The sequence below is a fragment of the Bufo bufo genome, chromosome 9 (genome assembly GCF_905171765.1).
Source record: "Bufo bufo chromosome 9, aBufBuf1.1, whole genome shotgun sequence".
Classification (NCBI taxonomy): domain Eukaryota; kingdom Metazoa; phylum Chordata; class Amphibia; order Anura; family Bufonidae; genus Bufo; species Bufo bufo.
In genome coordinates this window covers 125109100-125136711 of record NC_053397.1, presented here as the reverse complement: position 1 = coordinate 125136711, position 27612 = coordinate 125109100, and the positions used below count along the sequence as shown (strand labels likewise).

The window sequence follows — 27612 nt, the reverse complement described above, 5'->3', positions numbered from 1 at the left end:
AGACGACTGCCTAAGTCGCCTTACTGGTGGCGCCGGCCCTGCCTGCAGGCCATATTTTTCATTTTTATTATTATTATCCTTATTTTAAAAAAAGGCTTTATCAAGGGCACTCGCTCCAGTAAGGAAAAAGACACGCCTAGGTTTTAGACTTGTACATAAAATATATAGATAAACAAGTAAATAAATATATGCATACTGTGGTGTCTCACAGGGTGAAGTAATTAAGGGTATATATGTGTCTCCCAGGTTCTTAGCATATGCTGAAGAAAGTTATTTAGGAAAGGGTTAAAAAATAATAATCCTGGGTCCTGATGAGCTGCACCTGGGGAGTTGCTAGATAACTGGGCTGTCAACACACTTTCTCAGAACTTCCTGGGAGTGAGAGAATCCACATCTCACTGAGGGACCCTGAAGGCCCAGAGCCTGCAAACTGCAAGTATCACAGGTTGCTGTTCAGACAGCGTGCGTATTTTGGGTGGACTGAGGATAGCTCATCCACGTCCTAGAGAGGGACCTATTGTTTAGTTAGAGCCTGGACAAGGCTAGGTGTTCCGTTTATGTTTTTGTGTTTTAATGCAACCTGTGAAATAAAGCTGGCAGGAAGCCAGTTGAAATGCACTTCTGTCTCCTGAGGTCTCCTTCTGTGAAATAATCTGACTAATCCCCCTACCTTTTCACATCTGGAAAGGTGAGCTAAATAACGGACTGTCACAACTGGTGGAGGATGCGTGCAACGACACCTCAGAAAAGCTGAATGCTGCAGTTCTGTGTGGGAACTTAAAGGGCCAGAAGCCTGTTTGCTCAGTGGAACAGGTGCTGCTGAATACTTAAAAAAAAACAAAAAAAAAACCTGTGTGGAGTTAAAGGGGGCTTGCTGCTGGAAATTTTTCTGGTCCTTGAACAGCTGGTTGCTAAGGGTAACGCCTGCATACAAATTGTTTCTGGACTTGGTAACAGGTTTATGTCCTGGGTAAAACCTGCTACATTGCTGCAGAGAGAGACTCCTGACATGGAGGATATGTTAAAGGCTTTGCTGCAAGCCACCGCAGCCCAGCAACATGCAAACAAAGTGCAGCAAGAAGCTAATCGGCAGACAGAGGATCTGGCACGGTCTATGGCAATGCAACTTACCACTCTAACCGAGATGCAAAACAAAGATCGTGTTGCTTTGACTGAGGTGGTGCAGCGCTTTGCAGACCAGACCCCTTGGTCGACTGAAATTGGTCCCATGGGGAAGAAGGACATATGTGCTGGGAACTACCTACAAAAGATGGCTGCCACGGATGATGTGGAGGCTTATTTGATGACCTTTTGAGCGCATCGCTGCGCGTGAAAGATGGCCACTAGATCAGTGGGCGGGGTTGATAGCCCCCTTTCTGAGTGGAGAGGCTCAGAAGTCTTATTATGATTTGGATCCTGCCGACGCTCAGGATTACTGAAAGCGGAGATTTTGGCCCGTCTGGGAGTTACTTTGTCGGTTCGGGCCCAAAGAGTGCACCATTGGGTTTTTCAGGCAGACAAACCAGCTCGCTCCCAAATGTACGACCTGGTACACTTAACGAAGAAGTGGTTACAACCAGATGTTCTATCGGCTCCAGAGGTTGTCCAACGTGTGGTAGTGGACAGATATCTTAGAGCCCTTCCACCTGAAATATGCAAGTGGGTTACCCACGGTGACCCTAACAGCGCAGATGAGTTGGTCTCTCTGGTGGAAAGATATGCTGCGGCAAAGGACCTGTTACAAAAGCCCCGCCTAACCCAGGAAAGTAGCCGGCAGGGGGGTACTCCTGCGAGGGGTGGGGCCCCTAACAGGGACACAAGGTCCAAAGCTGAACTCTGGCCGGAACGCTCCGAAAGGTCCAAGTCTGACTTTCTGAGACCAGAACCTATCAAATGCTTCCGGTGTAAGGGACCAGGATACATTGCTGCTAACTGTCTGTTAAACTCAGAACCCATGCAGTGTGATATGAGTGCTATGCCAAATACGAAATCGATGTTTGCCCAAGGGGTTTATTCTATTGGGACCCCTGAAAAGGTCGATAAACATCTGTGTCCTGTTTCAGTAGAGGGGAGAGAGGTGCAGGCTCTCCTGGATACTGGCAGTATGATCACATTAGTCAAAGCCAGTTTGGTAAACTCTGATAGCTTACAGACCCAGTCAGTAGGGGTCACCTGTATTCATGGGGAAACCCGCGAGTAGAATACGGCACGTGTTACCATAGGAACTGTGCTCAACCAGGTAACCTGTCAGGTAGCGATAATACCCACTCTCATGTATGACGTAATACTGGGCAGGGATTTTCCTTTTTTCTGGGAATTGTGGGAAAAAAGGGTTAAAGAGCCAACAGTGGTTACGATCTCTAGAGAAAGGGCAACAGGAGTCACAGAACCTGAGCTTCTTCATGAGTTTCTGTCATCTCCTGATGGGGCCGTGTTTCCTTTTGATGTAATGTCAGGGGACACTGAAACCACTGATGTAAGTGGGGAGCCAGAGGAGAGGGTTGAAAATGTCTTAGCGGATATAAAGGTTTCATGCAACAATTTTGCCACAGCGCAGCTGAATGACCCTACTTTGGTTCGGGCCCGGGAAAATGTAAAAATAATAAATGGTGTTCTGGTTTACCCAGATGTCACGCTTGCTTATCCCCATATCGCGATGCAAAATAACTTACTGTATCAGGTAGACAAGCAAGGTGAAGACATCGTAGAACAACTGATTGTTCCCAAGCCATTTAGGAAGATGGTCTTGGATCTAGCACATGGTCATTTGTTGGGTGGACATCTGGGGATGGAAAAGACAAAAGAACGAATTTTAATGCGTTTCTTTTGGCCAGGGCTAGTAGCAGAGGTACGAGATTACTGTGCATCTTGTCCCGAGTGCCAATATACAGCTCCGTCCCCTAACTTTAGAAGCCCATTGGTACCCTTACCCATTGTGGAAGTGCCATTCGAACGAATAGCTATGGATCTGGTAGGCCCTATAGTGAAATCAGCTCGCGGACATCAGTACATACTGGTGATCCTAGACTATGCCACCAGATATCCAGAAGCTATTCCAAAAATGAATTCCCAAGTTTATCAAGACATTTTGCAGGAGAACTTAAGGCCATCTGTCCACCAGCTGAAGCTCAATGGAAGATGGGTGTTGCAACAGGACAACGACCTAAAGCATAGAAGTAAATCAACAACAGAATGGCTTAAACAAAAGAAAATACGCCTTCTGGAGTGGCCCAGTCAGAGTCCTGGCCTCAACCCGATTGAGATGCTGTGGCATGACCTCAAGAAAGCGATTCACACCAGACATCCCAAGAATATTGCTGAACTGAAACAGTCCTGTAAAGAGGAATGGTCAGGAATTACTCCTGACTGTTGTGCACGTCTGATCCGCAAATACAGGAAACGTTTGGTTGAAGTTATTGCTGCCAAAGGAGGTTCAACCGGTTATTAAATGCAAATGTTCACATACTTTTTCCACCTGCACTGTGACTGTTTGTTTATATGGTGTGTTCAATAAAAACATGGTAACTTTTAATTCTTTGTGTGTTTATTAGTTTAAGCAGACTGTGATCGTCTATTGTTGTGACTTAGATGAAGATCAGATCACATTTTATGACCAATTTGTGCAGAAATCCATATCATTCCAAAGGGTTCACATACTTTTTCTTGCAACTGTATATGACGTAGGATGAATGACATGTAAGATGGTATTTTATTGGGAATGTAGTACTTTGTGGTTGGAAGTAAAAGTTGTTTTGTTGTGTGTGATGATGCTACAACACAGACAGTTCTTTGCGCCACATCTGTAGCTCCCTTTTTTTATGTGATTTTTATTTTAGGTTCCATGTGTTGTTATGGTCTACTTGGAGCCACTCTGTATAGCATACTGTCCTGAGGAAGAGGGCTGTACACCCTTGAAACGCGTAGACAGCTTTATTATCATTAAATAAAAAGAGAAAACATCCAAACCATCGTGCCTACAGCGCCGGAAAGTGGTCCTATTTTTCTTCAACCTTCAAATCTACTACCCCTGAAGCTCGTGGCGACGGGACCAGGCAGCAGCAAGGCATCCCCTTAAGCCGGTGAGGGAAAACACCAGCAAGGCTTCTATAGCTGTTGTGACTCCTCACAACATGATCCGGTAAGCGCAATACGCACTATTTCCTATTATTTTTAGTCCAGACGTACTGCACATGAGGCGCTGTTTTTTTTTTTTCTTGTTTTTTTTTTTCTGTATATGATTAACCGGAGCAGTCCCTGAACACTGACACCGGAGGACTGTGTGTCCAAACAGCAGCGCTAACAGCAAGTGACGTTCTTAAAGCAGAAGGAGAGAAAGAAAATCAAACCAACTTTTGCAATGATCCAGATTTCGTATACAATTGGAAGGATTATCTGGACCAATGCGCAGCAGGTCTTATTAGAATAGTCCTCAACAAAAGAGAGACATTAGTGGATTCATAGACTAAAGAAATAGAAGCAAACATTTCAAACTTCAGCAATAACAATCACATCTAGATTTCCATACAATCAATCACAGTATAATGAATAGGATATATGAAAAATGAAACAAGATATCATTGCTAAAAATCACACAAATTAATAGGGATAGAATGGAAAGAGAACAGGGCATATACGTTCAACCAAAATACCAACGATACAGCCACTAATATGTCAAGCTTCAGAACTATGGACCCCGACCACCAAATAACGAGTGATACAACTAGCTATAAATTAAGACAAAACCACAGGGCCACAGAAAACAAGATTTTCACCAACCAACAATATAGAAAATCAGCCAAACATAATCCTCCACACAAACCTGGATACAAAACGGAGTACTAAATAGAACATGAACACACCAAAGCACCCGAGAGGAAAAAATGCTAACTAAGAAAAGACACGAAACGCCGTCACCAACTATACACAAGGAGGGAAAAACAATACCCTATGCCATAGCGATGATGGTACCAACCAGAATCCATACACTGAGGGCAGAAAGCCACACAAAAGACAGCACCATCCAAATTTCAACAGAGGATCAAGATGAGAACAATGAAACAAACAGGCCTGTATGTAAGCCTACAACTGAACAAGAAAACGCCAACACTTCACTTAACACCGATTCAACCGATACTGACGAGTTCTTGGAAAGATTCAAAATACTTGGACCATAAATCAAAGAGGAACTCTCGGCTCATAGAATCCCAATCAAAAAATATCCTCAATCTCACCAGTCCCACACCTAAACATGATAAAAACGGAGATCAAACAGATCTCATTGATCTATCTACCATTAACAATTTTACTATACACCTCTCACCCACCACCAGGCACCCCCAACACATTACAGAAGACAGTACCCAGATAACTATCATTGACAATACAGATCTGGGCTCAAATGCCCTCGTACCTTTCTGAAACCTGGTAAGACCTTCAGAGACAACCACAATTCCTTTTTTAGAGGAGGGAATATCCACCCTCACAATACCACTGAAAAAGGACGTACAATCACCCACTATTCCCAGCAACAAAAATAAAATGAAAAATTAGAACACGGGGAAAGAGAGGGGGACAACACCAAAAAAGGAAGAAGGACAGAAGTAAAAATAGAAATGGAAAAGATGCCACTACCAACACCAAGGGCATGTCTACAGTGAAAATATTTAACCTGTCTTCACACATATTGTCAGCCCAAGAGACCAGCCTCCTCCAAAAAGGGTTATCCTTCTGTCCTGAGAATAAAGACCATGCCCTTGAACTATTCATAGATGTCCAGAAATTCAGACGCAATTTAACAATAAAGCAACATTTCGAGACAAATAAAAAAAATAACTATTCAGATAGGTAGTGACCAAAAAAGTCTAACCATTAAAACACATGAAAAAGGACACTCACACCTTACAAAATAATGAAGAAGCTCAAACAACAAATGATAGAGAATTCAAACATATAGACCAGTGGTGGCAAACCTTTTAGAGGCCGAGTGCCCAAACTGCAACCCAAACCCCACTTATTTATCGCAAAGTGCCAACTTGTCCATTTCACCTGACTACTACAGTCCAGTATAGTGTATCTTTCATGTACTTTATCATTTAGCTATAATAGCTGCCTACATTCAATGCGCTGCCTGTGCTGTTCATAGTGCGCCCTGCGCTGCCCGTGCTGTTCATAGTGCGTCCTGCGCTGCCCGTGCTGTTCATTGTGCGCCCTGCGCTGCCCGTGCTGTTCATACTGCGCCCTGCGCTGCCTGTGCTGTTCATAGTGCGCCCTGCGCTGCCTGTGCTGTTCATAGTGCGCCCTGCGCTGCCTGTGCTGTTCATAGTGCGCCCTGCGCTGCCTGTGCCGTACATAGTGCGCCCTGTGCTGATGGAAGGCAGGAAAGGTCTAAGGCATATTAGTACAGCACAGACTTTTTCCAGGGTGCGGGTGCCCATAGAGAGGGCTCTGAGTGCTGCCTCTGGCACCCGTGCCATAGGATCGCCACCACTGATATAGACGTTCGCCCGAAATCAAATTTCTTCCCCGTACAGAGCCAAGGACACCATATCCCCACCTTCTTTGACCTTGTATCCACCGATCTGAAAAGATCACTAAGGAACCCCAAATGTCACTCACAAAAAGGGAACCTTACAAAATGGGAAAGAAAAGCGTTAAATACTCTCAAAAATAACAAAGAGATTATCATCCGCCCTGCAGACAAGAGGGGTCATTTAAAACTGAGGACTATGAAAGGGAAAACCCAGAAGTATTCTTAGTGATAAGACCTACTATGAACACATCACCGATGACCCATTTCCGTGAATTACAAAAAAACTTAATGAATTGGTCAAAAATGCGTACCGATAAACAGCTATCAACAAAAAAGAACAAAAATTTCTTACAGTCCCGGAATATCATGTACCCCATATTTTATCATTTACCCAAATACATAAAAATAACAAAAAATCCCCCGTTAGGCCTATAGTATCCAACACAAAATGTGCTACAGTAACTTGTCCCAATTTTTAGACATGTATTTACAACCTTATGTCAAAAGACTCCCCAGCTATCTGCATGACTCTAGAACAGCTGATTAGGGAATCAAAAACAATTGACTAGAAAGAGAACATACGCCCTTCTTACGATGGATGTCACATCACTCTATTCTAATATCCAACACCAATTTAGGGATAGAGTGTGTAGAAAACAAGGGAAAGGGGACAACAGCCTAAAAACCACCCCAAACGAAATTCCTCCTTGATGGTCTGCGTCTCTTTCTATAAAATAACTACTTTACATATAACAACACCACTTACCATCATAGAGGGACCGCTATGGGGACTCTGGTAGCGCCGGCCTTTGCATATATATTATGCGGCCATTTGAAGAAAAATTCATCATAAATCACCCCACCTTCCAAGGACAAATCAATTATATTACAGAAGATACATTGATGACCTGTTTATGATCTGGGATGGGAGTGAAGAAACTGCAAATATGTTCTGTGAACTATTAAATGGGACTGATTGGGGTATCTCTCTCGCCCCAAAATTCAGTAACACTGAAATAGAGTTCCTTGACATCATCATTTCAGTCGCAGAGAAGCAGCTAACCACAAAAACATATTTCAAGGCAGTGTACTCGAACAGTTATACCACTATACCAGTTTTCACCATAGAAAGTGGCTAAAAAACATACCTTACCGTCAATGTAGGAGAATAAGACGCAATTGCACCAAGGATGAAGACTACAAACTACAAACTTAAATCCTGGAAAATAGATTCAAGGAGGAAAGGCTATCCTAAACTACTCATTAAAAAATGCCATGAAAAGAGGCAGCCTATAGCCGCAAGAGGAATGCTTGGTCACCATTACAAACATCCAGAAAACAGAAGAGGTACGGTCCATCACTCAGTAGAACACATCCAACCCATATATTCAGAAAAGCCTTGAAAAACATTGGCATATTCTCCGACAGGACCCATACCTGACCAAATACCTCCCAGGCATCCCCAAAATTGCTTATAGGAGAGCACCAACCATTAAAAACATACTGGCTCCAAGTAGATCAAAACAACACATGGAACCTAAAATAAAAACACACTTAACACTCGACATCAAGAAAGGGAGCTACAGATGTGGGGCAAAGAACTGTCTGTGTTGTAGCACCATCACACACAACAAAACAACTTTTACTTCCAACCACAACAGTACTTACATTCCTAATAAAATACCATCTTACATGTCATTCATCCTATGTCCTATATCTGATCGAATGTGATTGCGACTTACAATATGTAGGCTGCACCACACAAACTCTCCATTGCCGGGTTATATCAACACAGATACAACATCCGGAAACCATATTTAAAGCACGGTGTCTCCAGGCATTGCGCAAACACCCCCGAAAAAAGAGAAACACAAGCTTATAATCACTCTGATTGACTTCATACCTGAAAATCCATGTAATAGGTTTGAGAACCTACAGAAAAGAGAAGTCTAATTGGAATATACCAGCTAGACACGCTCACTCCACATGGTCTTTGACGAAATAACCGAGACATTCTATAACAACTTCAACAGTACCAGTCCACCAAAGTGACTATCTTCCTTTCCTAATAATTCCCTCCAACAGCGGCAATCTATGAAAATCGGTTATCTACCATTACACAGTTCCCAGATACACTCCCATAAAAAATAATTCATTACGATGCTTCGACCCAAACCCAATGCCCTTCTCTAGAAACACTGCATAGGGTGTAACAACCAATAAGCCTTCAAGGCCAGCGATTGGTAGCAGCACCCCCATACTGTGCACCATAAGTGCTGCTAGTTAGTGTACAAGGGTATACATACTTGTTCTAATTTTAACACATAGGCATTCACTAATGTATTTCTACTATTTTATCAGTCTGATAACATACCAAAAATACGCTTTCCATAAACCACTCCCCCCCCCCCCCCCCACCCCCCCCCCCCCCGTCTGTAAGGTTTCCGCCTGCCTAACTAAGCAGGTGATAAACCTTTATATGGATTTATTCTTGTTGTCATTTTATCTTTTTTATTATACATTTTTTTACTCCTTATTGTCCTAAATTTTACTGCTATTTCTAAACCTATGGTATGTATGCATATATTTAATTACTTGTTTATCTATAAATTTTATGTACAAGGTCTAAAACCTAGGCGTGTCTTTCTCCTACTGGAGCGAGTGTCCGTTGTTGGTAAAGCTTTTTTATAAAAAAAAAATATACAAAATGCCACGCCCCCTTTTTCTCCTGCAGGGCGCCAAAACTGTTTTAAATACAATACATATTCTTATCAACACTCTGTAAAGCTTACTGTCCTGAGGAAGAGAGCTGTACGCCATTGAAACACGTAGACAGCTTTATTATCATTAAAGGGGTTATCCCATCATAATGATCACTGTTAAATCTGTTAATGATTTGACAGTGATCATTTTTGTAAATATACTTTATTAACAAATTCCCACCGATTAGGAGAAATTCATCCCCACTTACCTTATTGTGTGACTTGGTCTCCCCTGGTTACGACCACCGCTCTTCCGCAACATCCCGATGGTCGCGCTTGCCCCAGAAGACTTCTTCTTTTCTCCCGGCCGGGCCACTCGCTGTCCTGAACGCGCACGATGCCGCGCATGCGCGACAGTGACTTCTTCCCGGCCAGATAGTACAGAGCTGCGAACGCGCACGCCGGCTCTGTACTATACTGGCCAGAAATAAGTCACATTGCGCATGCGCGGCAGCGTGCGCGTTCAGTCCAGCGCGCGGCCAGGCCGGGAGAAGACTTCAATCAAGATGAAGCCCGCCCCCAGCCAGAATCCAGGAAGTGAACGCGCGGTGGCAGCAGGTAAGTATAAAAAACGCAAAGTGGGATAACCCCTTTAAATAAAAATTAAAAACCTCCAAGCCATCGTGCGGATTGATTTGTATGCCTACAGCGCCATAAAGTGGTCCTATTTTTCTTCAACCTTCAAGTGGTAAGATGTGGCAAGCTCATAGAGACTTATCCAAAGCGACTTGGAGCTGTGATTGCCACAAAAGGTGGCTCTACAAAGTATTGACTTTTGGGGGGGGGTGAATAGCTATGCACCAGTGACTTTTTTTGATATTTTGTCCTATTTGTGTTTGTTTCACAATAAAATAAAAAAAACATACATCTTCAAAGTTGTGGCATGTTCTGTAAATTAAATGATGCAAATCCTCAAACAATCCATGTTCATTCCAAGTTGTGAGGCACCAAAACACGAAAAAAGTCAAGGGGGGTGAATACTTTTGCAAGGCACTGTATATTAAAAAATCGCAGACAGAGAGCATTACTAAGGAAAATTCATTAATAAACTGTTGAATCCCTTGCCCCTTCGGTACTGCCGACAATCATTGTTTACTGGGCTGCATCATTGATGTCACATGGCCACTGCTGCCAGTTACTGCTGAGGTCAGTGATTAGCTGCAGCAGTCACATGTTGACGTGACATCATCACAGCATTCCAGTCAGCAAAGACAAGCAGGGAGTTGGTGCTTGAACAGTGTGAATTTATGATGTAAGTAATACTTCATTTGTTATTTTATACTGTTGCCCTTGTCCCAATTTTTGATCTCTGTCAACCCCTTTGACCACCATTTCAACACCATTTTGCAGTATATATAATTTATTGATTATTGTTTATACATTTTTATGGGTAGAATGCAGAAAAAACAGCTATTTCTACTTGTGACGTAAACCTATTTTAGACATCTTTGATGGTTAAAGGATAACTGTCATATATTTTTTATTTTTTTTGCTAAAGTGTAGGGCAAGTGAAGGTAACAGTTTTGCAATAGACTTTATTTAGCCAAATGTTTATTTTTGGTAGAAAGCTGGGGCTGAAATGGCCCTTAGCAGCACTCTTCAAAAGAGCATTGCTAATGGCCATCCATCCATTAGAAAAGACGGGGCTGTACAGACACTGTGCTTCTGACTCGTGCTTCCTGGTAGACAGAAGGCTGGGCACAGGAGTCTTAGGAGTTTAAAAATTACATTTATATTCCCTCTTTCTATGCAATCTAATGCTCCGTTACATTCACATTCAGGTCAGCGAATGTTACAGGATCTTTTCTAATGGACGGATGGGTCCTTAGCAACGCTCTTTTGAAGAGTGATGCTAAGGGCCATTTTCAGCCCCAGTTTTCTACCAAAAATTAACGTTTTGGCTAAATAAAGTCTATTGCAAAATTGTTACCTATCCTTGCCCTACACTTAGCAAAAATATATCAATAATATGACAGGTATCCCTTTAATTGTACTTTTGAGTGATGTACCTGTATAGAGTCTTCACTCAGGACTTTATAATCAGCGAATGTATTTCATTAAAGATATTGTTGTTTTGTACCCATTTTGAACGGGTATATTTAAGTTCTATATATCTGGATTGTAGGTATCTCTTCTACTAAACTTAGAAAACTGCTCAGTGTGCTATGCCCTCCATACAACCGAAAATTATCCTGGTTTCTAATTCTACAGGACATCCCATTCATCTCCGGAATTGCCCCTAACCCTGTTTTTACTTCAGCCCTTACCACAATGTTGCCAAAGCCACAGCCTTTAATAACAATTCAGCCGACAAAACAAGCCGGTAAGCATGGTAGAGCAAAATACTGTACTATAGCCAATTATGTTGACTTTATTATAGGCTATGTACACCTCTGAGGGGCAATTTTTATAATTACATTTTACTCTTTTTTGGCTTAAAATCATGTTTTCAATGGGTCTTTATGACAAATCTGCTGAATATTTTTAATAAAGGGTTCACTTCTGCTTAGCTTTTAGAATCATAGATATGCCCACAATGTCTGATAGGTGCGGGTCCGTGTAATCCATGATAAAAGGCTATAGCCTTGCTATATTAAGAATAGAGGTTTTCTAAGCTGCTTAGAAAGCTAATACATATTGCTGGTTTATTTACAGGCATAATATCATTATAAAGACACTAGTAATATGTATTAGCTGTCTAAGTATAGAAAACCTCGATTCTTAATATGGTAAAACTAGCTTTTTATTGTTGGTTAAATGAAATAGAGAAAAAAATAACTGAAGAAAGAAATCTAAAGTGTCTCCTGGGATATGAATCTATATGTGAGGCTGACCACTATCCTCCAGGGTACAGCCTTATCATATTGAGAAAAGTGGTTTTCCTAAACTTAGAAGCTAATACTTATTACTGGTTTCAGTAATATGTATTAGCTTTTTAAAGCATTGAAAACCTCTATTCCCAACATGGTAATGTCACAGTAACATAGTTTGTAGGCTGAAAAAATTATATCTGTCCATCCAGTTCAGCCTGTTATCCTGCAAGAAGTAAGTAAGGCATATGATATGTACAGTCGTGGCCAAAAGTTTTGAGAATGACACAAATATTAGTTTTCACAAAGTTTGCTGCTAAACTGCTTTTAGATCTTTGTTTCAGTTGTTTCTGTGATGTAGTGAAATATAATTACACGCACTTCATACGTTTCAAAGGCTTTTATCGACAATTACATGACATTTATGCAAAGAGTCAGTATTTGCAGTGTTGGCCCTTCTTTTTCAGGACCTCTGCAATTCGACTGGACATGCTCTCAATGAACTTCTGGGCCAATTCCTGACTGATAGCAACCCATTCTTTCATAATCACTTCTTGGAGTTTGTCAGAATTAGTGGGTTTTTGTTTGTCCACCCGCCTCTTGAGGATTGACCACAAGTTCTCAATGGGATTAAGATCTGGGGAGTTTCCAGGCCATGGACCCAAAATGTCAACGTTTTGGTCCCCGAGCCACTTAGTTATCACTTTTGCCTTATGGCACGGTGCTCCATCGTGCTGGAAAATGCATTGTTCTTCACCAAACTGTTGTTGGATTGTTGGAAGAAGTTGCTGTTGGAGGGTGTTTTGGTACCATTCTTTATTCATGGCTGTGTTTTTGGGCAAAATTGTGAGTGAGCCCACTCCCTTGGATGAGAAGCAACCCCACACATGAATGGTCTCAGGATGCTTTACTGTTGGCATGACACAGGACTGATGGTAGCGCTCACTTTTTCTTCTCCGGACAAGCCTTTTTCCAGATGCCCCAAACAATCGGAAAGAGGCTTCATTGGAGAATATGACTTTGCCCCAGTCCTCGGCAGTCCATTCACCATACTTTCTGCAGAAGATCAATCTGTCCCTGATGTTTTTTTGGAGAGAAGTGGCTTCTTTGCTGCCCTTCTTGACACCAGGCCATCTTCCAAAAGTCTTCGCCTCACTGTGCGTGCAGATGCGCTCACACCTGCCTGCTGCCATTCCTGAGCAAGCTCTGCACTGGTGGCACTCCGATCCCGCAGCTGAATCCTCTTTAGGAGACGATCCTGGTGCTTCCTGGACTTTCTTGGATGCCTTGAAGCTTTCTTAACAAGAATTGAACCTCTTTCCTTGAAGTTCTTGATGATCTTATAAATTGTTGATTGAGGTGCAATCTTAGTAGCCACAATATCCTTGCCTGTGAAGCCATTTTTATGCAACGCAATGATGGCTGCACGCGTTTCTTTGCAGGTCACCATGGTTAACAATGGAAGAACAATGATTTCAAGCATCACCCTCCTTTTAACATGTCAAGTCTGCCATTTTAACCCAATCAGCCTGACATAATGATCTCCAGCCTTGTGCTCGTTAACATTCTCACCTGAGTTAACAAGACGATTACTGAAATGATCTCAGCAGGTCCTTTAATGACATCAATGAAATGCAGTGGAAAGTTTTTTTTGGGATTAAGTTAATTTTCATGGCAAAGAAGGACTATGCAATTCATCTGATCACTCTTCATAACATTCTGGAGTATATGCAAATTGCTATTATAAAAACTTAAGCAGCAACTTTTCCAATTTCCAATATTTATGTAATTCTCAAAACTTTTGGCCACGACTGTACATGCTGGAACACAGCTCTGCCCTCAGCATACTGATGTCTAGCCCTGTCAATCAAGGGGAGGAGGATGTGTACAGAGGTGTTACAAAATCAGTGTTCCAAGGATTCATCCCTGCACCTGGTGCACCAACATGCTCATTTGTATATGGATACAAACACAGAGATCTCTGCAGCTGTTTAGCATATATAAAACAAACATATTGTTTTTATCAGCATTATCAACCTTACTGGACAGTATGCGTGGTTTAATAGAAACATAGAATGTGTCGGCAGATAAGAACCATTTGGCCCATCTAGTCTGCCCAATATATCTGAATCCTATGAATAGTCCCTGGCCCTATCTTATATGAAGGATAGCCTTATGCCTATCCCATACATGCTTAAACCCCTTCACTGTATTTGCAGCTACCACTTCTGCAGGAAGGCTATTCCATGCATCCACTACTCTCTCAGTAAAGTAATACTTCCTGATATTACTTTTAAACCTTTGCCCCTCTAATTTAAAACTGTGTCCTCTTGTAGTAGTTTTTCTTCTTTTAAATATGCTTTCCTCCTTTACCGAGTTGATTCCTCTATGTATCATGCTGACAGAGGCTATTCGAAGGGGGTTTTCAAGCTCACCTATTCTTGAGATTAGGTTATCAAGTGTCCGTTTGGTGAGCGTCCGACACCCAGCACTCCCACCAATCTTATGTTGCCTGCAGGTGCCAGAACTAGTACTTTAAAGGGGTTATCCAGTGGTATTATTTTATATGCAAAAAACAAAGCTAGACCAGCATCTCCAAACAATATGAAGCAAATGTAAATTCAAAGGTAGTCACGCTGCCAGGCTCACTTCAAAGTGTCAGAGTGCAAAATCAAGGAAAAACTGCAGCTCTTTTCGTGTAGCTATGACACAGACTTCCACCAGCAGGCAATCTCTAACAAACGAGTTCCTCCTGTGGATTACAAAATTGTGCCGCACATAGTGAAGTTCCACTAATCCTAATCTCTTAGATGCTTTTTAATATACTCACAAGAGTCACTAAAATTCAGGCATTGAACAATAAAATCTGTAGCACGGCCCGACCCGGGTTTTACCAGAATAGCTTTGTCAGGGGCAAATGTCCCACCCTTCCTTGGGCGTTCCTTTATACCGCTGAGGGAGCCGGGTAGCACACCCCTTCCCTTATGTTCATACATTTAAAACATTCTACATAAAATTCCAATCATTTTTCTTGCATAAAATTATAGATCATGATACAATATAATCTATCACACATACCTTCGGTAACACTACCTCAATCCTAAACACCACATATACCTCTTTTGTGTCCCTATTCACACTGCGGCAGGAACCCGCTATTCAATCAGACATGGTTTCAAATCAAAATCAACATTTAATTCGCAGGGTTGCAGTGAATCTAACCTGTAGATCCACTCTACCTCTCTGCGTTTAATGTTACTAAATATATCACCACTCCTCCAATTGTGGACCACCTTTTCCAAACCCACAAACCAAAGCCCTCTTGGGTCCTTATTATGACTTCTTTTAAAGTGCATCGAGACACTATGACTCTCCAGGCCTTTTTTTAATGTTTATATGTTCTTGGAGCCGTTGTCACGGCCATGGCTATGACCGTGATTCCTGAACCGCATGCGGTTGTCAGCGGTTTTCTTTGGTTGTCAATCACAGGTGAGGGCTGTGGTATTTGCCTCACCTGTGGTTGCCGCTGGCAACAGTATGTATGTGGCAGCGTAGCAGTCTGAGCTGTGCCATTGCAGCTTGCTATATTGTGCATGCGGTTTTGTGTGATGTGTGTATGTGTGCATGTGCTTTTTATGTTATTGTGTGCACTTTCCCTTTATGTATGTGTGTTTTCCCTTCTGTGGCATTGGAAGGGTTAACTTCCTTCCCAGTGTGTGTGTGATGTCACTGGGTGTGTCCAACCTTTGGGTGTGGCCACTTTGGCCTATATATACCCTCTCTCTAGCAGGGCTCAGTTGGTTGCTTCAGTCTTGCTAGCTGAGGCAGCCTCCTGTGCTTTCCATTCCTCTGTGAGAGCCACCACTGTGGTCATAGGTTTAAGTTCAGGTTTTATGTCTTATTAAGTTTATGCTTACCTGTATGTGTCATGTCTGGGTGATGGTCTGTTGGGATTTTCCTATGTTGGTTTGTGCAGCTAATGGTTCTGGTTTCTCTGTGTCAGGGATCCAGTCAGCAAGGCTGTGGCAGGTTGGTTGAGCTACTGAGTTCACCTGCCATTTCCATTAGTCTGTTTGTGTTTCCCCTTTTTCCCAACAGCTTGGCCGTTGAGACTCCTGCTCCTCCGTGCCTAGGAGGAGTAGGTCATCTTACCCTGACTCCTAGCGCAGGGACTGGACGGAGGGTGAGTTAGGGATCCGAGGTTCCTCCTACCTTTAAGGTCGGCCCATGCAGTTAGGAGTTAGGGTCAGGGTAGGGACGCTGTTAGGAGGTGACCTGCTCCCTATCCTGTTCTCCTGGGTCAAGCAGCCATACCACCACCTGGGCTGCACACGGCTGAGGATTTCCCCCATCCTCAGCCGTGACAGCCGTGTTTTCAATTTTTGTAGTGTCCTCCCTACATACAAATGATTGCAGGGACACCCCTGCATGTTCACAGCTTATCTCTCCTTTGATATTATATTCTGTACCATTTTCTGTAGTCACCTTTTGTATATTCCGACATTTCTTGTCCTCTTTGGAGCGGTTCCTGCAGGCAATGCAGAAACCGCACCATGTGACCTGGTTTTTAGTTTCTTTTTTCTTTTCAATAGGAATATAGCTGTGCACCAATGAGTTGCATATATAAGGGGCCTTCCGATATAGGATGCTGGGTTTTTATGGAATTACATCCCCCAGAGTTGGGTAATTTTTTTTGGACCTTCCAGTTTTTTTCTTAACATATTTTTCATTGGACCAGCTGAGGCGCAGAATATTGGGTAAAAGAGGTAAACCTAAAATCTTTTTCTTATTCTTTACATCTCTCTCCTTTTTGTTCTCCTTTCCTCGATTGGCTCGCACTTCCCCATATATTTTTTGTATTTTTCTTTCATCATACCCCTTTTCTCGAACCGTTTTCTTATCAGTTTACCCTGTTCCTCCTAGTCTTTTTTTTATCGGTGCAATTCCTACTAATTCTCATCAGTTGGCCCTTTGGTATATTTTCTAGCCAAGGTCCAAAATGACAACTGGTTGTGTCAATGTAGCCATTGACATCCGTGGGGCTTGAAATAGGGTTTGGTTTTCAAGGAGTTCCCTTCAATGGATATAGTATGATCCAGGAATGTTAACCCTCTCCTCAACTGATCTCACTAGTAAATACTAAATTCCAAGTGTTGTTATTCAGGTCTTTCATAAAATTCCTCAATCCCTCCTCCTCCCCTTCCCAGATAATCAGCGGATTAAATGTCTATTTTGATTTGAAACCATGTCTGATTGAATAGCGGGTTCCTGCCGCAGTGTGAATAGGGACACAAAAGAGGTATATGTGGTGTTTAGGATTGAGGTAGCGTTACCGAAAGTATGTGTGATAGATTATATGCATCATGATCTATAATTTTATGCAAGAAAAAATGATTGGAATTTTATGTAGATGTTTTAAATGTATGAACATAAGGGAAGGGGGTGTGCTACCCGCTCCCTCAGCGGTATAAAGGAACGCCCAAGGAAGGGTGGGACATTTGCCCCTGACAAAGCTATTCTGGCAAAACCCGGGTCGGGCCGTGCTACAGATTTTATTGTTCAATGCCTGAATTTTAGTGACTCTTGTGAGTATATTAAAAAGCATCTAAGAGATTAGGATTAGTGGAACTTCACTATGTGCGGCACAATTTTGTAATCCACAGGAGGAGATTGCCTGCTGGTGGAAGTCTGTGTCATAGCTACACGAAAAGAGCTGCTGTTTTTCCTTGATTTTGCACTCTGACACTTTGAAGTGTGCCCAGCAGCGCGACTACCTTTGAATTTATAGACTAATTGTGAAAATTAACCACATCGCACGGTTGGTCTGCGACGCCGAAGAAGTTTTGAATTTCCACAGTTGTGACTCTAACTTTTACATCATTTGGTGTAATATGAAGCAAATGCTAGCATGGCTGACATGCAAAATCAAACATTATATGTAGCAGCACAGTGCTGTATGCGCAAAGATATTCAGACATGAAAACACGGATTATCTGATTGCATTACTGCTATACTTACTGTATATGACAATTTGATTCAGGTTATATATGGTTCACAGTGGGTTAAAGAATGCAAAAGAAGTCATAATTCTCCTCGCGGATCCTCTGCCTCTGCCATTCTGATCTTACTGATCACAAATTTTTCTCTACTTCCTGGTGTCTGCTCCACATGCAGGAACGGCCCTTTCAGCCAGTCACTGGTTGAGGTGGGTAACTGCTGCACCTTTATGAAAATTTATATCAAAAGGTACCTTTTTGTAAAGAAATGCATAACAAACAAAGTTTGTAGTTAAAACTCTTATTCAGTAAGAGTCTTAGAAGCACAAATATGCTATGTCAACATACTCGTTAGCTTCACAAAATAATCAAAACTTTACTGTACAGAAGATAAATGTTGTCATTTATCAAACTAGTGTAAAGTAGAACTGGCTTAGGCTACTTTCACACTGGCGTTTTGGTTTCCGTTTGTGAGATCCGTTCAGGGCTCTCACAAGTGGTCCAAAACGGATCAGTTTTGCCCTATGCATTATGAAAGGAAAAGATCCGCTCACAATGCATCAGTTTGGCTCCGTTCCGCCTCCATTCTGCTTTGGAGTCGGACACCAAAACACTGCTTGCAGCGTTTTGGTGTCCGTCTGACGAATCTGAGCCAAACGGATCCATCCTGACAAACAATGTAAGTCAATGGGGACGGAATCCGTTTTCACTTACACAATATGGCACAATAGAAAACTGATCCGTCCCCCATTGACTTTCATGGTGTTCAAGACTAATCCGTTTTGGCTATGTTAAAGATAATACAAACGGATTCGTTCTGAACGGATGCAGACGGTTGTATTATCTGAACGGATGCGTTTGTGCAGATCCATTGACTGATCCGCACCAAACGTGAGTGTGAAAGTAGGTTGCTATGGGCAACTAAGGCTATCAGATTTCACCTTTCATTTCCCAATGGAGCAATCAAAAATGAAAGGTGATATATACAAAAAAGAAAAAGAACTGAATCGCACATCCACATGCTATGCTTTGATCTCATCCCTGCTTCTTAGCAGAAGACAGCGCTACTTGGTGCATGTATACCACCTCCTATGCTACATGCTAATTGAGCATTAGTGTACATTTTGATCAAAAGGCATAAGTCGACTCCACCACGCCAAGGTTGCCTCTGAGTGGGTCCTACTCTAAATTTGGCACAGCACTGTGTGGAGACCACCGACACTGTGGCGCCGACCCGGGCAGGCGGTGGGACCCAGCAGCCAAAACAGCACCCCTGCTGCCTGACAAAGTTAAACCTAGCACTGGGTCCCCCCAACCCACCAGAACAGCGACAACAGCCCACCTACGCAGCACCGCACCTTGAGAACCGTTGCCAAAGCTCTCAGGAACTCCAACTAAGAGCATGGTAGGGTCATGCCTTTTGATCAAAATGTACACTAATGCCTCAGTTAGCATGTAGTATATGAGGCAGTACACATGCGCCAAGTAGCGCTGTCTTCTGCTAAGTAGCAGGATGAGATCAAAGCATAGCATATTTTTCTTTTCTGTATATGTATAGAGAATCTGTCCTTTCTTTGAGATCAAAGTAAAGCAGCTGATGTGCGATCCAGTTCTTTTTCGAATAATAAGGAAAGGTGAAATTGGATAGGTTGCTATGGGCAACTAGTCAGTTCTACTTTACAACCATTGTCATAAATGACTGCAAAAGTCTTACAATCCAGATGGCAATGAAACTGTGAGTCATGGAGTTAACAAGTAGCCTGATTACACGCTAGATGTTGAGTTACAGCTGCTCATCTTCTCACACCCCTAGTTGAATAATACAGTCTGGTCCATAAATAATGGTTAATCAACACAATTCTAACTTTTTTGGCTTTATAACGCCACCACAATGGATTTGAAATGAAATGAACAAGATGTGCTTTAGGCTACTTTTACACCTGCGTTCGGGTGTCCGCTCGTGATCTCCGTTTGAAGGGGCTCACAAGCGGCCCCGAACACAACCGTCCAGCCCTAATGCATTCTCAGTGGACGCGGATCCGCTGAGAATGCATCAGTCTGCCAGCGTTCAGCCTCCGCTCCGCTCAGCGAGCGGACACCTGAACGCTGCTTGCAGCGTTCGGGTGTCCGCCTGGCCGTGCGGAGGCAAGCGGATCCGTCCCCATTGACTTACATTGTAAGTCAAATGGGGGCGGATCCGTTTGAAGATGACACCAAATGGCTCAATCTTCAAACGGATCCGTCCCCATTGACTTTCAATGATAAAGTCTGGACGGATCCGTTCAGGCTACTTTCACAACTTAGAATTTTTTTCAAACTATAATGCAGACGGATCCGTTCTGAACGGATACAAACGTCTGCTATTATAGGAGCGGATCCGTCTGAGCAGACATCAGACGGACCGCTCTGAACGCTAGTTGTGAAAGTAGCCTGAACTGCAGACTGTCAGTCTTTAATTTGAGGGTATTTACATCCAAATCAGGTGATGGTGTAGGAATTACAACTGTTGCATATGTGCCTCCCACTTGTTTAAGGACCAAAAGTAATGGGACAATTGGCTTCTCAGCTGTTCCATGACCAGGTGTGTGTTATTCCTTCATTATAACCAATTACAATGAGCAGATAAAAGGTCCAGAGTTAATTTCAAGTGTGCTATTTGCATTTGGAATATGTTGCTGTCAACTCTCAAGATGAGATCCAAAGAGCTGTCACTATCAGTGAAGCAAGCCATCATTAGGCTGAAAAAAACAAAACAAACCCTTCAGAGAGATAGCAAAAACATTAGGCGTGCCAAAACAACGGTTTGGAACATTCTTAAAAAGAAGGAACGCACCGGGGAGCCAGTAACACCAAAAGACCCGGAGAAGACCACGGAAAACAACTGTGGTGGATGACCGAAAAATTATTTTCCTGGTGAAGAAAACACCCTTCACAACAGTTGGCCAGATCAAGAACACACTCCAGGAGGTAGGTGATGTGTGTCAAACAAACAATCAAGAGAAGACTTCTCCAGAGTGAATACAGAGGTTCAACCACAAGATGTAAAACCATTGGTGAGCCTCAAAAACAGGAAGGCCAGATTAGAGTTTGCCAAACGACATCTAAAAAAGCCTTCACAGTTCTGGAACAACATCCTATAACAGATGAGACCAAGATCAATTTGTACCAGAGTGATGGGAAGAGAAGAGTATGGAGAAGGAAAGGAACTGCTCATGATCCTAAGCATACCACCTCATCAGTGAAGCATGGTGGTGGTATGTCATAGCGTGGGCATGTATGGCTGCCAATGGAACTGGTTCTCTTGTATTTATTGATGATGTGACTGCTGACAAAAGCAGCAGATGAATTCTGAAGTGTTTCGGGTAGGGTGCACCGAAATTCCGGCGGCCGAAAATATCGGCCGAAAATGGGCCTAATCCATTTCGGCCGATATTGTACATATCGGCAGAAAATATGGGGTTTGGGATTTGTGGGATTTGTCACCCACCAGTACCATATTTTTCGCCCCATAAGACGCACTTTTTCTTCCCAAAATGGGGGAGAAATGCCCCTGCTTCTTATGGGGCGAATGCTTGCCGTTTTAACATCGCAAGCTGCGATGTAGGAGCGAGCAGGGACTCGGGGAGGGACTGGGAGGAAGGATCTGGTGGCTGGCAATAGCGGCGGGGCGGTGCAGTCAGTGTAGTATAGCCCCGCCCCACCGCTCGGTATACTAATATAAGATGTCATATTAATTTATTGGTTATTAAACATGCCCCCTCAGTCCTATTACTACCTTACATCCTAATCGCATCTGTAGAATTCAGGCAGGCCAGGCGGGCGGCAGCGTAACTCTTGTCATGTGCCTGAATGAAGCCGGCGGCGCAGGCAAGTGACGTCAGTGAGAGACGCGCCGCCGCCCGGCTTGGGCTGCCTGAATTCTACAGATGCGATTAGGATGTAAGGTAGTAATAGGACTGAGGGGGGCATGTTTAATAACCAATAAATGAATATAACATCTTATATTTGTATACTGGCGGCAGCGGGGCGGGGGGGGGGGGGGGGGGGGGGGGGGCGGGGCCGATCTGTGGATGGCACAGTTATGGGCTGGGGGGGTCTGTGGATGTCACAGTTATGGGCTGGGGGGGGTCGTCTGTGGATGTCACTGTTATGGGCTGGGGGGGGTCTGTGGATGGCACTGTTATGGTCTGTGGGGTCTGTGGATGGCACATATATAACAGTGCCACCCACAGATCCCCCCAGCCCATAACAGTGCCATCCGCAGATCCCCTCTTGTAAAGTGCCAGCCACAGATCCCCCCCCCCCTGTAACAGTGCCAGCCATAGATCCCCCTGTAACAGTGTCCGTCATCCACAGATCCCCCCCCAATAACAGTGTCCGTCATCCACAGATCCCCCCCCCATAACAGTGTTCCCGTCATCCACAGATCCCCCCCCCCATAACAGTGTCCGTCATCCACAGATCCCCCCCCATAACAGTGTCCGTCATCCACAGATCCCCCCCATAACAGTGTCCGTCATCCACAGATCCCCCCCCCATAACATGCGAGAAAGCTGAGCAACTTTTGTTCTTGAAAAGAAACCTGCCACTTTTACTTAAATAGAAAGCAGTCCAAGTTGTGTGTGTTATTTTATTTACATTTAAAAAAAATTGTGTAGCCCAGCAAAAATTTGTTCTTGACCTGAGGCTACGTCTGTTTACAGTTTGAGGTTGGTTTACAACTGTTTCTTGCACTGTTGTTTTTTACAATCACTTGTACATGTTGTTTTGTACAATCACTTGTGTATGAGGAAGCACCATGTTATATAATATGATTTATTAAATTCATGAAAAAGAATTATAATAAAATCATTAAAAAAAAAGTATTTTAAAAGTATTTGGGCAAAAAGGCAGTTTTCGGTTTTCGGTCAAGGGCATACTGAAGTTTCGGTTTCGGACCAGAATTTTCATTTCGGTGCACCCCTTGTTTCGGGCAATATTTGCTCATATTCAGCCAAATACTTCAGTAATCATTGGACGGCGCTTCACAGTGCAGATGGACAATGACCCAAAGCATACTGCAAAAGAAACCAAAGAGCTTGTTAGGGCTGTTTCACACAAGCAGATGCCGTGTGTGACATCCGCTCCGTGAATGACAGCCAAGACCCGATGCAGAAGCACGGAGCATTAACATGATTGATAATGCTCCGTGCCTCTCTGTGATCTCTTTACTACGAAATCACAGTGACAACTTTATCTCACTGTGATTTCATAGTAAAGAGATCACAGTGAGGCACGGAGCATTATCAATCATATTAATGCTCCGTGCTTCTGCAGTCTGCATCGGGTCTTGGCTGTCATTCACGGAGCGGATGTCACGCACGGCATCCGCTCGTGTGAAACAGCCCTTAAGGGAAAGAAGTGGAATGTTATGCAATAGCCAAGTCAATCACCTGACCTGAATCCGATTGAGCATTCATTTAACTTGCTGAAGACAAAACTGAAGGGAAAATGCCCCAAGAACAATCAAGAACTGAAGACAGTGGCAGTAGAGGCCTGGCAGAGCATCACCAGGGATGAAACCCGGTGTCTGGTGATGTCTATGTGTTCCAGACTTCAGGCTGTAATTGACTGCAAAGGGTTTGCAACCAAGTATTAACCTCCCTGGCGGTATGATTATGTCAGGAATTTTGTTCCAAAAGCGGTACCATTTTTTTGCTTAGAAAAAACAGCTAAAAGGGCAGCCAGGGCAGTGTAGAATGATCAGATGTCAAATCTGTCAAATCTGAGGTCATAGTGTAATCTGACAGGATTCCACTGTATCACCTAACTTTATGTGTGTGTTTGACTTTTATACAATGTATTTTTTTTTTTTTTAATCTCCCGCCCAGTTCCGCCTCTGTGAGGTGCTGCGGCTCACAGAGACGAAACCAGGAAGAGAGATGAGACATCCGCCGGAGCTCTCACCGGCGATCACAGCGGGGAACATCTCTGGATCGCCGGGATTAGGTAAAGACACCCGCCGCTCCCTCTGCAATGTACCCCGAGCGTGACTCGGGGTTACCGCTTCTGGCAGCGAAAATTAACCCCGAGTCACGCTCGGGAATACCGTCAAGGAGGTTAAAAAGTGAAAGTTTGATTTATGATTATGATTTTGTACCATTACTTTTGGTCCCTTAACAAGTGGGAGGCACATATGCAAACTGTTGTAATTCTTACACTATTCACCTGATTTGGATGTAAATACCCTCAAAGCTGACTGTAACGGATCCGCTTCCGTTAATGGACGCTTCCTAGCTTTATTGAGGGCTACCCGCCCGTATTTATGCAGGTCCCCACAATGCATCATGGTTTCCTCCTCTCTGCCCTGGAGACACCCGAAGCGCAATTCAATTATCTCTCAGGACAAAGGGAAATCACGAATACACATGTGGGAACAATAGGGCAGGAATTACCACCCAAATACACAAAATCCTCTTTTCTGTCTGGGATATAATTATGGATTAACATAACTATCACAGACAGTAAAAATACATTTTTTAAACATACACTGTAACTTTAAAACCATACATTCCATCTCCATAAAAATTACATATTTAAACTCAGCATACATCAAACATAAACACTTCCAAAAATCACACAAATCCCTCCAGCGGATCAAAAGTTTAGTGTAAGTCCTTTATGACCGACCGCAAGCACAATTTCCTGCCCAAAACAGTTCCATAGATTTGGGCTGTGCGGTCGTTCAATTTCATGCAGAAAAACTACTAAGTCCCATCTTCGAACGGGACTTAGTCTCTGGAGCTGAAAGTTCAGTATGGAAGAAGGTAATATGTCCCGGGGCCATAATCGTAGGGCAGGAGGCTAGCGATAAGTTTTCTACAATGCCCAGTGGCAAATGGCAGTTTGTCACACTGACAGTCTGCAGTTAAAGCACATCTTGTTTGTTTCATTTCAAATCCATTGTGGTAGTGTATAGAGCCATAAATGTTAGAATTGTGTCGATGTCCCAATCTTTATGGACCTGACTATAGATCTCCTTAGAAGTGAAAGTCCAAGAGCACACATCGCTAATTAGTATTGTGGGTTATGACATGAACAAGTTCACGAATCACTCTCCTGAGGTCACTAGAAGGCTGTATGTAGGAGAGCCTGTCACTGTTAAAGAAGCGGTCCCATAAATATTTTTATTCTCTGACCTGTTGGAAAGAAACATGATTTAAACTGTGGTGAAGGTAATCTTATCAGGGACTGTATCTGTGAGTCATAACCTCCCTTCTGATCCTCAGCTTTTTCATCTGACCAACACTCTGATCTCCAACTGACACAGGCCAGGAAGTCAGTTACTTCTCTAGTCATTCCTAAGAGACTGACATTGAGGCTCCCATAGGAATACATAGAGAACCTGGATTCCTGTCCACACATAAGGTCCTGTGTGATTGGATGAGTCAGAGTGTTGGTCACATGACACAGCTGAGGATCAGAAAGGAGGTTATAACTCAGTTACAATCAATGGTAAGAAGAGTACCTTCATTACAGTATACATCATGTACCTTTCTAACAGGTCAGATAATAAAAATGTATGTGGTAGTATGTCTTTAAGTCTTCCTGCTGTCAGTACCCCCTTACACAGACAGACAACTAGGAATTAAAACTTTCCATCCTGTTCCCCAACTTTAAATTATCTAACCTTTAGATTCTATATGTGGCACTTGTTTAAATTCATGATGCATGGTTAACCCCTTAACGACATGTGCCGTTCATGTATGGTGCCTGTCATCTCTTCAGAGATGGTGCACGGATATGGTACCATAGCTACCATGTGTCTGCCAATAACAGAAGCCTTTCTTTCTCTCTAATAGCTGGGGTCGCTTTGAGGAGTTCCAGGCTATTAAAGCTGTAGTTCTAAGAAAATTGAAAAACACGACAGTTCTAATTCATTGCAGTGTTAGGGGGAAATGAACTGAAGTCTTCCAAAAATTTGTAACACAAAGTGATCAAAAAGTTGTTCACGCTCCAAAATAGTATCAATAAAAACTACAGATCGTTCCACAAGAAATGAGCCCTCACACCTCTCCGTAGATGGAAATATAAAAAAATATATATATTTTTTTCCCCATATTAAAACACAAGAAAAACGTATAAATGTGGTATTACTGTAATTGTAATGACCTGGAGAATGAAGAGAACAGTTCAGTTTCACCACATAGGGAACACTGTAAAAATGAAACTCCTAAAACTATGGAACAATTTTATTTTCTTCAATTTCACCCCATTTATAATTTTTTTCCAGCTTCCCACTACATCATATGCAATACTAAATAGTGACTTTAGAAAGCACAACTTGCCCCACAAAAAGCAAGCCTCTAGATGTGTATGTGAACGGAAAAATTTAAAAGTTATGATTCCAGGAAGGCAGCGAAAATGGAATATCTCTGTCGTTAAGGGGTTACTGATGCATATTCACCTGTATATGGAAGTCTGAGCTGTGCTTTATTTAGTGACTGTTTCTTCTTTTTTACCAGGTCAAGTTATTTTAACTCCTTCTGCTGTTGTTCAGCTTTCTGGCACTGGGATTGTAACTTCACAGCCTGTGCTCACTGTAAGTGGGGCACCATCCATAAACCTGCTGTCACATACCAAAACTTCACAGGTCAAAAAACTTTCACAGACGTCAATCCAGACAACAGATTGTGGAACTGATGTAAGTACTGAGCAGCATGTGTTGTCATAGTGTCAAATGACACTCCTTCAGTTTTTATTGTACGTTCAGTGGCCAGATTTACCAGACAGAGTAGACATCTAGACAAGGAGTCTTTACATGTACTCGAATTATCACCGTGTCTCGGGTTGTTTGATAAATCTGATACATCTATAGATTGCCTAATGGTACAGCCACAAAACTCATGATGCAAATTTAGAGCCCGCACTGCTGGTCAACTTATGCTACTTTTTATTTTTTAATTTTTTTGCAGCATATTGATCAGATTTCTTAAAATGTCATCCACTTTGCTGCATGTGTAAAACACTGCAGATTTACTGTGCACTAATCAACAGCGACAAATCCTCTGTTAATCCATTACATGTGAACGCATCCTAAAGTTTAGTATTTTTTTTATTTATTTTTTTTATAAACTTTGGCGGCGTTTGGTGAACAAAGAGACATTACACCAGGCCCCTTTCCCACTAATTTGTGTCCCTTTTTAACCACTACTAGACTCCCCATTGACTATAAATGTCCTTGGCGGTCAGGTTTATCTCTAAATGGACGTTCTGGAACTTCCTTTCAGAGATCGCAGCTGCATGCTAATCTGTGACAGCAGGGCACCCCAGAAAGAAGGCAGGGACCGTTCCTGGGTGTCCCTGCCTTCTATATCGCTGTATACACAGCACTGTAGGAGCACTGTGTACATAGATCAGGAAGCGATCTGCCGCTTCCTGTCCAGGCCCGGTGGTCATGTGACTACCGTGGCCGGGGGAGTGCAGGAACTGTTGGGTCTTCCACAGACCTTGATCAGCCCTGCACTGAGGCTGTA

At 42.9% G+C, this 27612-nt stretch overlaps 1 protein-coding gene across 2 annotated transcripts in view; it reads left to right on the top strand.

Moving 5' to 3' along the window:
• ATF6 (activating transcription factor 6) overlaps positions 1–27612 on the top strand; it is a 465865-nt gene that overhangs the window by 221132 nt on the left and 217121 nt on the right. For both annotated transcript variants that reach the window (XM_040407064.1, XM_040407063.1), the window contains exons 6-7: positions 11417–11614; positions 26602–26780. In XM_040407064.1, the coding sequence (XP_040262998.1) occupies positions 11417–11614; positions 26602–26780 (377 nt within the window). The remainder of the gene's footprint in view (positions 1–11416; positions 11615–26601; positions 26781–27612) is intronic.